General features: G+C 41.8%; 1 protein-coding gene across 1 annotated transcript in view; it reads right to left on the minus strand.

Annotated features, from left to right (window-relative positions):
• Positions 1-1,660: 1,660 nt before the first annotated feature.
• MSH3 (mutS homolog 3) overlaps positions 1,661-14,265 on the minus strand; it is a 95,790-nt gene continuing 83,185 nt past the window's right edge. Inside the window, exons 21-24 of the mRNA XM_026035311.1 lie at positions 5,961-6,147; positions 5,626-5,755; positions 3,426-3,600; positions 1,661-2,430 (exon numbers count right to left, since the gene is read on the minus strand). Of these exons, the coding sequence (XP_025891096.1) occupies positions 2,322-2,430; positions 3,426-3,600; positions 5,626-5,755; positions 5,961-6,147 (601 nt within the window). The 3' untranslated portion in view covers positions 1,661-2,321. The remainder of the gene's footprint in view (positions 2,431-3,425; positions 3,601-5,625; positions 5,756-5,960; positions 6,148-14,265) is intronic.

Raw genomic sequence — 14,265 nt, forward strand, 5'->3', positions numbered from 1 at the left:
AAAACACCAGGCTTTTAGCTACCCACAGGATACCACTTTCTGTTCTTTCAGCCCTTCAGAAAGGCTCCTGCCGACAGCCAAAGAAGTCCCAACTCCCCACAGCAAAAGAGAACAAAACCATCTGACAAAATAAATGCCCTTCTCCATTTTCTAGCTGGTCTCTGTTTCTTTACCTTTTTCCTACTGCAAGCTGCCAAGGGCCAAGGCCTAGACTGCGTCTAACCCCGTGCCCTAACAGCCCCAGAAGGAACAGCTCTCTAGGCACGGAGGGCATCTCCCCACAGGGCATTCCCAAACGGGGGCCGCACGAGCTCTTACCTGTCTCCCAGGAATGCTGTAACTAGCAGTGAATAAAATGAAGACTCGCGGATCTACAAGTCATCTCAGCAGGATCACGTCACTTGGAGAGCAAGGTAACTTCCCTTCTTGAACTGAACGTGTTTAAAATCTRAAGACATTTCCAACACACTAAGGCAGGACATTAAGAGAAGAGGTTGCTCTAACCGCTTYGTGCCTTGTGGCACGAGCATGTCGGTCATACCTCATCCCTTGCCCTTTCTTAATTGCTTTTTTTCCCCCTCCATAGTGCATCCAGGTGTTTTTTCTCATCAAAGCAGTGTCTGAATGCTCCCTGAGGGCAAAGAGAGTCTTTCCGGGAGCATGTTTAGCATGTATGGGAATCTAGTGCTGCTTCATTTAGTGTCTTTGGAGATTATGGGAAGAGGTCTGTAGCTGAAATGCCCTGGGTCTGTGTGCATCAATAACAGAGAACTGCATTCACAGTGTGTTYACACTTGTGAACTATGAATTGCACTCACAGTGTATTCACAAAGTATTGGCGTGGACAAACATGTATGTATTCCATACTTCAAAACACTTCTTCAACACTCCAGTTTAGATAAATATGCTTTAGATTCCAAGGAAATGCTCGTTTTGATGGCTGCTATTTCGAGTGGCAGACAAACCATGTGTTTTAAGGATGCTCTGCAATCTGGAGGAGAATTTCAACAAAACTCTTGGTGAAGGTTAGCAACTGTTCATGACAGGTCAAAAAGATTCCACCCCCCCCCCAAGAGTTCTTTATTTTGGAAAAATCTATCACTTCTACCACAACATCATTTCATATTGATCTGACATGCATTCCTTACCAGAAAACAACCCATTTTGTTTTTGTTTGAAACAAAACAATCAGAAGGTTTCAGCTATCTCAAAAAATGACAAAACCCAATTTTATTTTTTTCCTTAGAGCAAAAAACAAGGTATTTTTATTTCACTGAACTTCTTCCCATACAATAACACATTTTTAAATTATAACATACAATCTTGCTATGATTCAAGTATTTGAACATCACTGTTCTTTTTCTTAGCAAGATACCCTGCTTACTTCTATAAAGGTACCCTGATTTGGAAATCACATTCCCATTTGAGCTTGATCATTCCAAGTTAAAAATTAAAAAACACATCTCTCTTTTCCAGGTTTCCTCTGCACGTGGCAGAGTTTAGGGGTTTACCAATTGCATAGTTGGAATTGATGAACTGCCTGTTTTACCTGATGTTACTTTATTCTAATATGACTTAGAGTGTTTCTCCAGACGCTGCCAGAGCGGACCAAAACTGATAGTAAAGATGAAGCTGAAAAAGAAGCAGGAATTTATGAGACTGAAGAAGGAAAAGGGAAGGCAGTCTGTGCATGTTCTCTGCTCCTGCTTTAAAACCGCCGGTTGCAGCAACATCAATAGCATCAGCAGAGCAGCGACTCTCTTATCCAGCCACACAACCCTCACATTCTTCAATTCTCTCTGTACATAAAATGTAGCAGGTGCTCTACCAAAACAGAAGATTTTAAAATGCATTAATGCTAGAACAAAAACTAATGGTGCTTTATGGCATTCATTCCTATAGGCTGCACAGCAGTGTAGCACAGATAGTCAAAGAAGAATCAGCTACATTTTTCCCAATGCAGAGAAATAYTTCTTTAGAAACCAAAGTACAATACAGTTAAAAGACAATATTTTATTAATAAAAGTGTTATCTAATAATTTAGCAACATAATTTTCCTGTTTCCTAAGCAAGTTATAAACTTAATCCAATGTCAATAGACATTTGGCAGGTAAGGAAAAGGGCGCAGACCACTTTGGGAAAGCAGCACGGAGGAGAAAACGGGCTGTGGTCAGGGAGCGGCCGCGAGGCCTCGTGTCGCAGCGCTCGCATCTCTCTAAAGCAGAACCGTCCCCTCAGTGCATCTGGAGCTTAGCTCTCATGGAATCTATCACTCCCGGACCTACACTTTACATTTCCACTATCTTCCATTTTAAGCAGGATTAAAAATTGTCCTTTCTTTCATCTTCAGGTTCATACCCACTTTTCCATTTCTGCAGTTCCTGAGAATCATTTATCTTCCATACGTCAGCAAAAGACCTCAGCTTTTTCCTGGAAAAAAAAAAAAAACAAAGCAAAACAAGGACAGATTTGTAATTTAAATGCATCAAACCTTGGAAGCCCTACAGTCATTTGCAAAATTTCATACACAGTCAAAAATAGCAGTATGCATAGCTCAAAGCATTATGTGAGCCATAAACACAGTAAACAATCAGTTAACATTTTCTTGTATATGTATTACAGCTCGAGGACAGTCAACCATGGAGTTTTACAAATAACTGATAGGACCAGAAGCATCAACAAAACAGAGCAGAAGACAGAGCAAAAGGAAAACACGAAAGCAAATAAATATTGTAATTTTTACRGATCCAGATGTTCAGCATTCAGTTCCTATGAATTTACACTTGTAGAATCCGTAGGAGAATGAAAGGAAATTGGCATTTCAAGGTCAGTTAATAAACATATGCTTCCTATGTTCTTTTTAATATGTTTAGATTTAAGAAAGACATCACAAATAACAAGACATTTAAAATGGCTTAGCACACTTTCCTGATGAGAAGAGAGGTCAAAGCTGGATGGAATTACCCAGTGCCTTTTCTAAAATAATACTGAAGTGATTCGAAAGACTGACAAGCTGCCTGGGCTGTTGGCACCACGACAGKCCCCCTGTGCTGCCTGGCACGGGTCTCAGTTTGGTTCCCAGGGTCACATCACTATTTCTACACAGGGAGCCAATGAGCTCCTGTGGGGAGGAGGGAAGTGCATCCGTGGGGCTCGGCCCTGCCTGGGCAGGCTGCGTGCTCCCCGCTCAGGCTCTGCRGCATTTACATGTTTTGGTCTCTCTTTCCTTCCCTCTTTAATAAAGCAAGCGACTGTAAAACGCTGTGAAGTGGAAGGGGGACTTTTTTTTTTTTTTTAGATTTTGTTTCATTTTTTTTTGAGATTTTGTTTCATTTTCAGGTGTTTTTTAAATGCCTGGTGTGAAATGCTCCTCCATTCAATCTGCAAGTTTCCCTGGAAAAAAASAAAATCACAATTGTTCTGACCTTTTCATATTAACCAACTCCTCTAACTCCTTTGATTTGTGAGCTGCCTTCTTCAAGATTTCTTCAGGAACATCTGCCAGTTTGGCMACATTTAGCCCATAACTCCTTGCGCTGACTCCTTTGGTTATTTGGTAAAGAAAAGTGATAAATTCAGGCTTCTCTTCAACTTCAGATCCTAAAGAATAAAACCAAAATGAGAAAACATTATATTAATAAAATATAATGAGGCTGTGGTCTCAACATTGGTGGCAGTTCCTATGAGATTAATTCCACTGAAGAAATACAAAACTAGAAGAATGTTTCCCTGAGTACACACATTTTACCTGCATATTGTCAGGCTGGTAAAATTCTTTCCTCTCGTTTTACCAGGTGTCTCATTACTCCAGAGGGTGCGTGTGAGCATCCAGGGAAGCCACATGCTCACATGCTTATCCCCGAGGCTGGCAAGGCTGCTAACAACTTGGAGCCTCTAAAGGCCAGCTTGATGATTCGTGCTGTAACCCAGGTACTGTGTCTTACATCTGCCCGGTAATTGCAGAATAAAGGAGGCATCAGTGATGCTGCAATTAAGAAGCCTTTAGTTACAGCTAAACAAAAAGCTTCTAGCTGCTAGGAAATACAAAATGCTCAGGATAAACACAGGTGAGGATGGTGAATCTTCAGTTATGGAACCTGCCTTCTTCTGCCTTCCKGTGACAATGAGACAGAGAGCTATCATTATAAATGTAGGAGCTGTAACATAACAGCTGCCATTATAAATGTGTGGCCTCCTTCATTCTCTTTAGATGTCTTTGTTACCACCTCCTCTATCCAGCATTTTTGTTGATAGMAGACCATCTATGGCCTGATTTGTTGCTATTCATTTTCTATCCTRTCTTTAAAAAATGCATCTTTGGAGGAAAGGAGAGCGATTTCCAAAAATACKGATGACTCAGGTTAACTTGGTCCAAATGGTTTTAATCAAAATTGRGGGGAAAAAAATCTCACCATAAAAAATCACATTAATTAAACGATTCAAACGTTAAGACAACAGACGCRGGAGATAAAAGCACAAGCCAAGTAGGAAGCACGGAGCCACTGCTGCTCCCCGGCTGTGGAAGCACCCCGTGCGCTGCGGCGGCCGGAGCGAGGCCTGCGGGCGGCCTGACGGCTCCGGCCAGCTTGCACTGCGAGTGCTGACACAGCACAGCCAAACACAGCAGCACAGGGCTTCACGCAGACTAAATCCGAGGCAGAACAAATATTGAGCAACATTCTCATCCCCAAGACATTTCAGTATCTGCTGAGATCAACAGTTCAGGCACTGAAACCCGTGCCAAAGGGACAGGCTGATGTTCAGGCAGGTGATGCTCTGAACTGACTAGCCTCAACGTGGCTAGACAGTGGTCACCTAAACACAACATTATATAAAGCCACTAGTGCTCAAAATTAACACACATTTTGGGGATTCCTGCTTCTAAAATTAAACAGAACATAAAAGCCAACTCTCCCTCCACCTAACCTCCATCTGAAGTTTATGAGCATATTGCTTATCTGAAGGTGTGAAGATGATAAGCACTCTACAAGATTAGGTTATTACATGGAAGGGATGAACAAGAATTTGTTTTCTGCATCTTCTGACTCGAGAACTGGGACTCCCAAATAAATGTTTCATTTCAAAATATCTTCTAAGCAAACAAAAGGGGATGGGTTCTTTACACAATGCAGAATAGAAGTGTGTTGCTCTTTGAGGCAGTATGATGAAGATGCTCAAAGTGCACATGTATCCACAGGGAAAACTAACAACCTCACGGAAGAGAAATACATTGGAGATTATTAAAAAGCAGAAATCCCATCTGGGTATCGAGGTCCCCTGAACAGCAAATGTTTGGTGACAACACTTATCTTTCAGAGAACACTTATCTTTCAGAGAAGTCACCATGTGTTCTATTTGTTTTTAGACATCTCCCTAATCCTAAGTATTTGGCTTATGTGAAATGAATATTGGGCTGAGTGAATCTTTGATCTGCACCACCTTAGTCATTCTTATATTGACAGTGAAAGAGAAATGGTTGTTCAGGTGAGAAGCCTCTCCCCAAATATAAAGTATAGGCTGATATCCTAGTGAGTTTAGCCACTCCATTTTTATATTTAGGTTTAAATTACCATACCAGTTTTACATCTTCTGCCACTACCTACAGTGCCAGGACTTCAGACATACCTTTTTGTTCACCACTTTCCTCCTCATTCACCAAGAAAGCCATGTGGTAATTGCCAACTTTTTCYGGATACACCTTTTCCAGCTCACAGATTGAGGGATAGTGAGTGACAAACAGCGTCAGTGATTCCACCTACAATGAGACAGACACCTGTGAGGGCCTGGTTTTCAGTTTTTTAAACACACCAGCGTACCACAGGTATTCTTCCACAGTTCTTCTCTCTGAGTTCTGACCTGTCACATCTCTGCAGAAAAGAAACCTATCCCCTGTCAAAGCCTAATACCACAATACAGGCTAAGACCACATTTACGAGCGCCTGTTAGATTTAAATACTTACATCCTTAATAAAATGTTCAAGTGTAGCATAAGCAATTGCAATTCCATCATGAGTGCTAGTTCCTCTTCCCAGTTCATCCAAAATTACTAGAGATCTTGAGGTTGCTTTTCTTATTATCTCAGCAGTATCTGTCAGTTCCTCCATGAAGGTACTTCGGCCTTTGTAAATGTTGTCTGCTGCTCCCATTCTGCATTGGGATGAAAAGCAGATCAATTTAAAGTTCCAGAGGAAGCAACTCATGTATCATTAAGTGGGCACTTGCTTGCATGCATTCCCCAAGAACCCCTGACACAGGTTTAGTGATGCCTGCGACACCTGGGTTAGGTTTTAGGACACCAGTGGCACCTGGGTTGGACTGTAGGGATGGCAGAGAGCACTTCTGCACCAACAACGGTCTACTCCCAGTGTAAACCCTGCCCCTGCATCAACYGCAGGAGGGGTCGAGAAAAAGGAGCTGAACCAGGAGCTTTTCTTCGCACGCAAGAAAACCCAAATCGTCCCAAATCCTGGCATTTCAGACCAGGCAGCTATCTAGCACAGACAGCTCTGAGAAGGAAGGATGTGTCTGTCTGCCTGTTTCATCTGAGTTAAATCTTCTTTTCTCTTTAAATGCTAGTGTCATCTGCTAGTATCACCCTATTCTTCTTTTGAAGCTTTCTTTGCCTATCAAAAAAAGAAAAAAAGAAAAAAAAAAAAAAGAAAGAAACTCAAACTCTTTCTACCTGGAAGAAAGAACATTTTCTCCATATATGCCTCGCAATTATGCTAATTATGATACAATATTGCTTTCAAGATAAGTTAYTGTCAGCACGCCGCTGAGCCTGCCTGGGAAAATGGATCTGTTCATTCTCATTAGCCACAAAATAATTAYGTACAAGTTGCACCAATTTCACAAAACCTGACTCTAAGGCTCACTAATCTCACATTTTCAAACAGACCAGCTGGCCACAACAGTATTTAAAGCCAACTGAAACCTTAAAGAGGTTTTTCTCCTCATCTTTTGCTGCATCTCCCATGCAGTTGTGCCTGTTGCCTACAGAGGCACCAGCAAAATTCTCAGAGTTTTGGGAGATTCACAGAATTCACAGAATTTTTAAGGTTGGAAGGGACCTCTACAGATTATCTAGTCCAACCTTCCTGCTCAAGCAGGCACACCTACAGCATGTGGCATGTGGGAGGATCTGAAGATTGTCAAGAGTAAGCGATTACCAACACCACAGACTGTCTGGCCACAGTAAACATGTTTTCTATGTGTTCCCCAGTTCCTATCTTGACAGCTTGGTATTTTGGCACATGTAATTTAACCATACACAACCCCTCAAGTCTAAACAAATTCATTTAGGCTGGAGTTGGGCCCTGGGATACCATGAGCAGGGCAAGGCCCTACATAAATCACTTCTTTGAACATGGACGCAAGCACATGCAGTAGTTAGGACCCCAAGAGCTCCAAAAGACAGGGGTTTTTGCACATAAATGAATTAAATTTTATGTTACTTTCACCGAAATAAACATATAATTCTGGATATCGGGACATTTCAAGATTAATATTTCATTAAACCACTCACTACCGTATCATTTTAAATGCCTTCAATATGCACTTAACAACTTGGGTTGCTAAGAAAATAAATATAATACTGAGTTTATTAAAGTGTTTTCCCTTGCCCTGTTTCCTAGTTGGCTTCAGCCAGCATCATGTACTACTACAAAATTAAACAAGGACCCTTTATTGCAATATTGTGCAATAAATAAGTTAGACCTGGCACTAATGCTATTAGCAACAAATAAATTTTCTAGAGAGGTAGGTCCAAGCAATCATTGGCTTTAATCCAGTCAACGTGAATCTCAGTCTCCGCACCTAGGAATATGAATGGGGTCCTATTTTATCTTTTCTATTTGGCTTTTCACTGTGGGAGAGCATCTATACCAGCAGGCAGCCTGTTCTGTGCATAAGATGATTACACGGAGAATTCTCAGTCTGTTCTTCTCTAGGATTGTGGCATTTCTATTAGCCATTTTGAATCTAATTTGCAATCACAGAAGTAGTTGTCAGAACTTCCTCACTAAATGGTCAAGATACAAGCAGAAACAAGCATTATCTTCCTCTTGTTAACAGCAGCTGTAAAACAAGCCTTTCTTTTCAGCATCTTAAATATTCAAATCCAGCTCGGGCTTATCTACAGTTTAGAGAGGGAAAAAAAAATCTATATTTTTAAATGCCATAAAAACTCTACAATGTCATTCTCAAAAAGGGATAAAATTGCACTTTCTGCCTCTGCCCTTGAGAATCCTGAAAGTATCCAAGTTCTTTAAATTTTAAGTGATAAGCAGGATCATCCCAGAGATAAGTAAATGTAACTGTTTTACATGGATGACTGAGTTTATAATACCAGAAGTTAATTCACTACAAGGCACTGTGAATCCCTCAGCGCATACTATAGAATTCCTCATACAACAGTGTCTGAGTCAAAACATCTATAGCTAAAACAGCTGTTTGAATAAGAGTTTAAATCAGTAGTAGTAATAACAAGAATTAAAAAACACACTAAACTTCCAAAAGGTACAATTACTTTGAATTCACATTTTGATGCATTTTGCCTCCCAATTATTTTTATATATGAAAATATTAGGTGTTTTTCTATAATATTTAGTAGAATACAGATTATTTATTACTGCTATCAGCTACCCTACAGGTAATACCTGGGATGCTGTCCTCATGAAACGGTGCAGAAAGAAATATTATATATATTCATCTTGATCTTCATGCAGCCAACGCTTAAAGCTACCTACTTACTTTTCTATATTTAGTCCTAATAAAGTATCTAAGACCCTAATTATTTAGTAAAGTACCTACAATGAGATTTTATTTTTTTAACTTCACACATAAACAAGAATAACTACTTGCCTAGATTTTAATAGTGCATTCACCACTGTCAAGAGGAACCAGCGATCCCAAAACAGAAAGCAGATGGATACAGGCATCTTGCACACTACCCACATTCCCTTTTCTTCCCTCTCTTAATTAAGAAATAATGGGAGGGAAGCCATCAGAAGAGGTTGCAGCACAAGAGGACAAGCACCAAAGAAGACGTCAGAGCAGGATCAGGGTTCACTCGGCTCTTTAATATAAAAATTTCCCCGTGTGCAATTTCTAATGCCCGCGTTCAGCAAGATGATTGCAGCCTGCCCACGAGCAGCRCGCAGACATGCGAGGGAAAGAGCCTCTTTAGCACTGGCAAGAGATCCATCACTCCCCAGCAAGTGCAATTTGGCGAGAAACCACTTGTTATAATTTCTCTTTGACAGCCAGCCTCGTTTCGCACAATTAAAAGCTCTTCATCTCACAATGTTCAACACATTCATTACATAAAGAAAAATGAACTTAGGAACATTACCTCTTCTTAGCGCTACATTTCAAAGGTAAAGATTCTCGTCTAAAACTCCCAAGAAGAAAAAAAAACGAGGATGCAGTGTTTTTGTTAATTATTTCTGAGGACAGATGCCAGGCAGCAGTCGGCCACTCTGTGCAAGTCCCCTAGTGCTACACACTCAACTTCCATGTGCTCCCCTTGGAGAAAGGCTCAGGTCTCTGTAGGCTGCAGGAGGGGCTGGGCTTTAACTTGCACCAACCTTCCCCAATACCATTCTGGTAAAGCTGCCTGTATTTTGTCCTACTACTGGACTCCGTAAATCCTGGGAATTTTCTAATGATACAAGACGTGATGGCACCCAGAAAACACTAGAACCAAAAGCAGCGTCACTTTTTCCCTTGTATYCCAAGAATTTTTAGCAAGTCYGCACCAGTTTAGACCTGCTCTCAGCCAGCATGAACCACTGCTGCTGTACCCTGTGGCCCAAGGGTTTCCTCCAAGCCTGGAGCTTTGGAGTTTCCCATGGGTTGGGCAGGACTGAGGGTTCTCAGAGTGCCCCACATGAGGACACCCACCGGTGTGGAAGGAGGCCGTGAAATGCAGGCCAGTGAGCAGCACCCGAAGCTCCCTGGCTCTGTGAACTGCTCTCAAAACTAACGTGTCTTGAGGAAGGGGACAGACCTGCAGCCCAGAGGCCCAACAGCGGCTGAGGAACATCAGAGCAGCACAAGATGCCGAAGGGAGCTGAGAGGCCACGAGAGGAAGAGGCCCCTGTGCTGGCAGGTAATGAGGCAACAACATGCAGGGTACAATAGGGGCCGCCCCAGCAGGACGGAAAGCAACAGAAAAATGAATTCCTGCAGCAGAAATAAATACATACATAAAATTCTGAAATCTAGAAGCTTCTACTTGAGTGTTTTTCCACGCTTTTTCAAAGGAAGTTATCCAGCACGCTGCTAGTCAGTTTGGGTACAAGCTAAGAGCACGGTGTGGACCTCAGGTATTTGGTTATTCCTTATTAGCAGGAAGCCCTCCCACTACCTGTCAAGATAACCAGACAGCCTGARCACTCCCAGTGGTAGCAAAAATTAACTGTGCAGCACTGAGCAAATCCTAGAGAAACRGATTCCAGGTGCAGCTTTCAAAACCCTTGGTTTCAGACAGCTGGGAACATCATGATGCTACATATTAATTCCTGCCTTATACACGACCACACTGGAAAAGCCTTAAGGAAATTTCAGATTTTTTCCAGCTCGGTTTTAGAAAGATGCATTTGATTTTAAAAGTCCCTTTAACTAAAAACCGGGGAAAGCTAGTGCCTGTTAGAGAGGAATAAACTGCAGACTCCCCTTGCAGCAACTGCAGTGTTTTCAAGAGAAGACATTCACAATTCCAGGTACAGTCTGGCTTCCCAGGCACCACAATTAAAAATTTATAATCAATTAAATTTATAATAAAAAATTTATGGACAAATTATTTATTCATCAAAAACAATTTAAAAAACACAATTAAAACAAAACTACACCTTTTTCTGTGAGCATATCCCAAACATAATATGCAGATTACTGCTCTCCTAACAACAGACTATCTGTGAGTCAAAAGGAACACAAAAATACAAAAATCCCTTTATAGCATAACTTTATAACTAAAATAACTTTATGAAGTAACTTTACAATTACTCTCGCTCCCTCTCATGCAAAGCGTCTGCCAAACGTCATCTCAAAGCTCACTTTATTTAAACTGGACTTATTTAAATTAGAATAGCTAGTTTATCAAAATACAAGACTGGATGGAGTCTTGCCTTATAGTTTCTCTCTTCCCTGGTATGGGCCAGTTCTATATATGTTCATATTTATAAAGAAGATTTCCTAATCTTCTTATCCTCTTACTCTTACTTGCAGAAAGCAGCCCTTCCAGCTAAGGTTTCACCTGTGGTTTCAACAGAAAAGAAATGGTTGGATAAGCGTGGGTGCTAACCGAAGATCTTTATGAGAACAGAAAAACCTCGATACTGATCCTGACATAAGTGGAAGAACACAAACATTATTTCACTTTAACACCTGGATAAATCTTTTCATGTTAATTGACGCTATTAAACTGTCCGTTAGACACCTAGCTCTAAATTTAGTTAATTACAGTCTTAAACACAGCGACGGTTTAATGTTATTGTATAAATAAGAGCTCATTCCCAACCCTTCCATAATCCTCAACACAATCCTGCCCTCTTCACATCAAATAACACATACTTAGACATCTTTGGTTAAAAATCAGTAGTTTGCAAGTGGGTCTACCAAGAAACAAAACCAGAAACACTGAACAGAAACAGCCTGGCAGGCTGACAACTGCACATCCCTCCTCCCATAGCCTCCAGTATCCAGAAACCACTAACCAGGTCAATTGTTCACAGTTCTGCCCACGCAAGTGGTTGAAAACCCAAAATATTTTAGAACAAACACTCAGGCAACTAATGAAAATTTTACAGTGGTTTTAGTCTAAAAGGGACCCGAGTTGGATGTAGTAATTCTGGCTACTTTCCATATGCAACAAAATTTATGGAGGAATCCATAGGAGAGAGAGAGATATCYGCACAGTTACAGCAGCTCACTGATAAGAAACTAATACTTCACCACCTTTCAGCCTCAACAAGTGCTGCTGAATCATTTACTTTTCTACCAAATAATTCTATCACTGCTTCAAACCAAAAATTGCTAAGAAAAATAAGTTGCAGAAACTGCAACTATAGAATATATATATATAAAAAATTAACTCCTCTCTTAAATATGCCAGATTGCCTTGTTTTGAGGGACAGTTAGTCATTTTGCATTGGACATGAGGCAACTTCCAAAAACTGTGCACAACACCACTTGGAAGCAAGAGGATGCTTATAATACAAACCCATTTCTAGTCAACATGCACACACACACACTCACTCAGCTATTTCTACAACTGTCCTAGCTGCAAATTCTACATGAAGAAATATTCAGGGTGTGTTACCTAAGGTAAAAGAACAGTTGTTGAAAAGCCTGACAGGATGCATTAAACATTTAGTGTAAACTACATTTTTATGTCGTAAATTAGTATAGACATAACATTCTCAGTCTATGAAAACTCAAGCAATCAGTCATAAAGCCAAACATTGCTAGGAGATAGATACTTTGCATATTCCTGGAAAAAAAAAAAAGGCTTTAAAGTACATTCAAAGTGGTAATACTCACTTCCCTACTCTTGCCTTTTACCAGTTTCTTATTTCGTATTACCAGATGATTGAAATAGCCAGAACAAGTCCTCACTTAAATCCTGAYCGCCGTATCGACCTGGCCAACAGAGGCACGCTACATGCTCCAATACTCCGGTATATTAAGAGAAACTTATCTAACAGATGGGCTTTCATGATGTGAACTTCACTGATTTATTTTTCTTTTTGGCTGAAGGAAACAGTAACAACATCCTCCTGTGGATGCAGTGAACATTCAGTATGTGAAAAGCTTCACCTGAGCTGCCAGCTCAGCAGGACAGAGTCCAGAGCACGTAACCCTWGTGATCCCAAAGCAAACCCAGCAAGCACTTTTTCACTAGGATTAAACACAGTTGCTATCCAAAGAAGGGGACTGCGTTTGCTGATGCTGTATTTCKGTCGAGGCCAAAGGCTCCTTTCTGGAATCTTCCAAGACTCAAAAGTCTTGGGCACTGGGAGTTTGAGAAGAATTTTTATAACATTCCCCAAGTTACCCAACGGGAGGAAAAGCAACAACACAGACACCAAAGCAGAATTAGGACAAGCAACTACGAGTCTGTTTTTAGGAACTGCTTTTTATGCATATATGCAAATTATCCAAAACTGCGTTTCACACTTAGRATGTGGAGATTTATATTCATATGCACTGGTAGAGTATCCCGASGAGCGTGCGACTGCAGCACATGAACCCACCTTCCTTCCAGAGCTGCGGGGAGCAACGCAAAGCTCTGGCACGGGTGCAACAGCTTCGCTTCTGAGCMCAGACACCCAGGGGCCTCTATAACCATGGTCGAGAGATTGTTCTGGACAGATCGCTCGGTTGTGATGTTCCCCATAACACAAAACTCTATATTTCTCTTTCCAGTTCTCCGTGAGAGGGCCGTGATTTGCCCGTGTAGTGGTTAAGGCTGTTGATATTGTATTGGGAGAAGGATATGAGGCCAAAAGCCAAGCGCGCTGCTGGAGGCCGCGCCGGGAGCGCGGGTCGCGAGGGCGGCGCAGGCCTCAGCGCGGGCGCCATGGGGAGCAGAGCGGCGGTGCAGGCCGGCCGCGCTCCCCCGCGCCGCCCAGCGCGGCCACGCCGGGTAACCCGTCCCCGTGCACGCGCAGCGCCAGGATTGAGGCCAAGGCGGGATTACAGCGGCCAAGCTAGAGCGACAGCCTAAGGACAATAGCGGCGCGTGGGGCGCTGGTGAACTTTTCCCCTTTGGAGCTGTGGGCGCCACCGGCAACCCCATCCCAGCAGTGGCTGGGTTAAACCACGGCATGGGACAGGGTTAGAAAGGAAAATACCACCCTTTGGGTTAAGGGTTTTGATTGTAAAAACAAGTCGAGCTTGTCTCTGCTCTCAGGAAAACAGGTTAAGTCCACAAATTAGTTTTGGCTGGAAAATGGCCAWTTCTTTATCAAATGTGTGCAAATACCAGCATTTCAGCAGCGAAGCTCCAAATAGTGAAGCTTGCAATTTATTTCTTTTTAATAAGTATCAGTGATTTTCCCATGTCCTGCTCCTGTTCTCCTTTCCACTGCACAGCTGATAGAAGTAGAATGAAATAAGGACCAGGCTAGAGCTTCATCCACCTGCATCACTTCTCTTRAACTCTTCTAAAGGAAATGTCCCTGAATATCTGCATTTACGCTCTATTTCTTCACCTGATTCACCAGTGGAGAAGAAAAACGTTGTTGCTTGGAAGGCAGAACT

The sequence above is a fragment of the Nothoprocta perdicaria genome, unplaced genomic scaffold (assembly GCF_003342845.1).
Source record: "Nothoprocta perdicaria isolate Ctin4 unplaced genomic scaffold, notPer1 scaffold_1, whole genome shotgun sequence".
In the NCBI taxonomy this organism is placed as follows: Eukaryota; Metazoa; Chordata; class Aves; order Tinamiformes; family Tinamidae; genus Nothoprocta; species Nothoprocta perdicaria.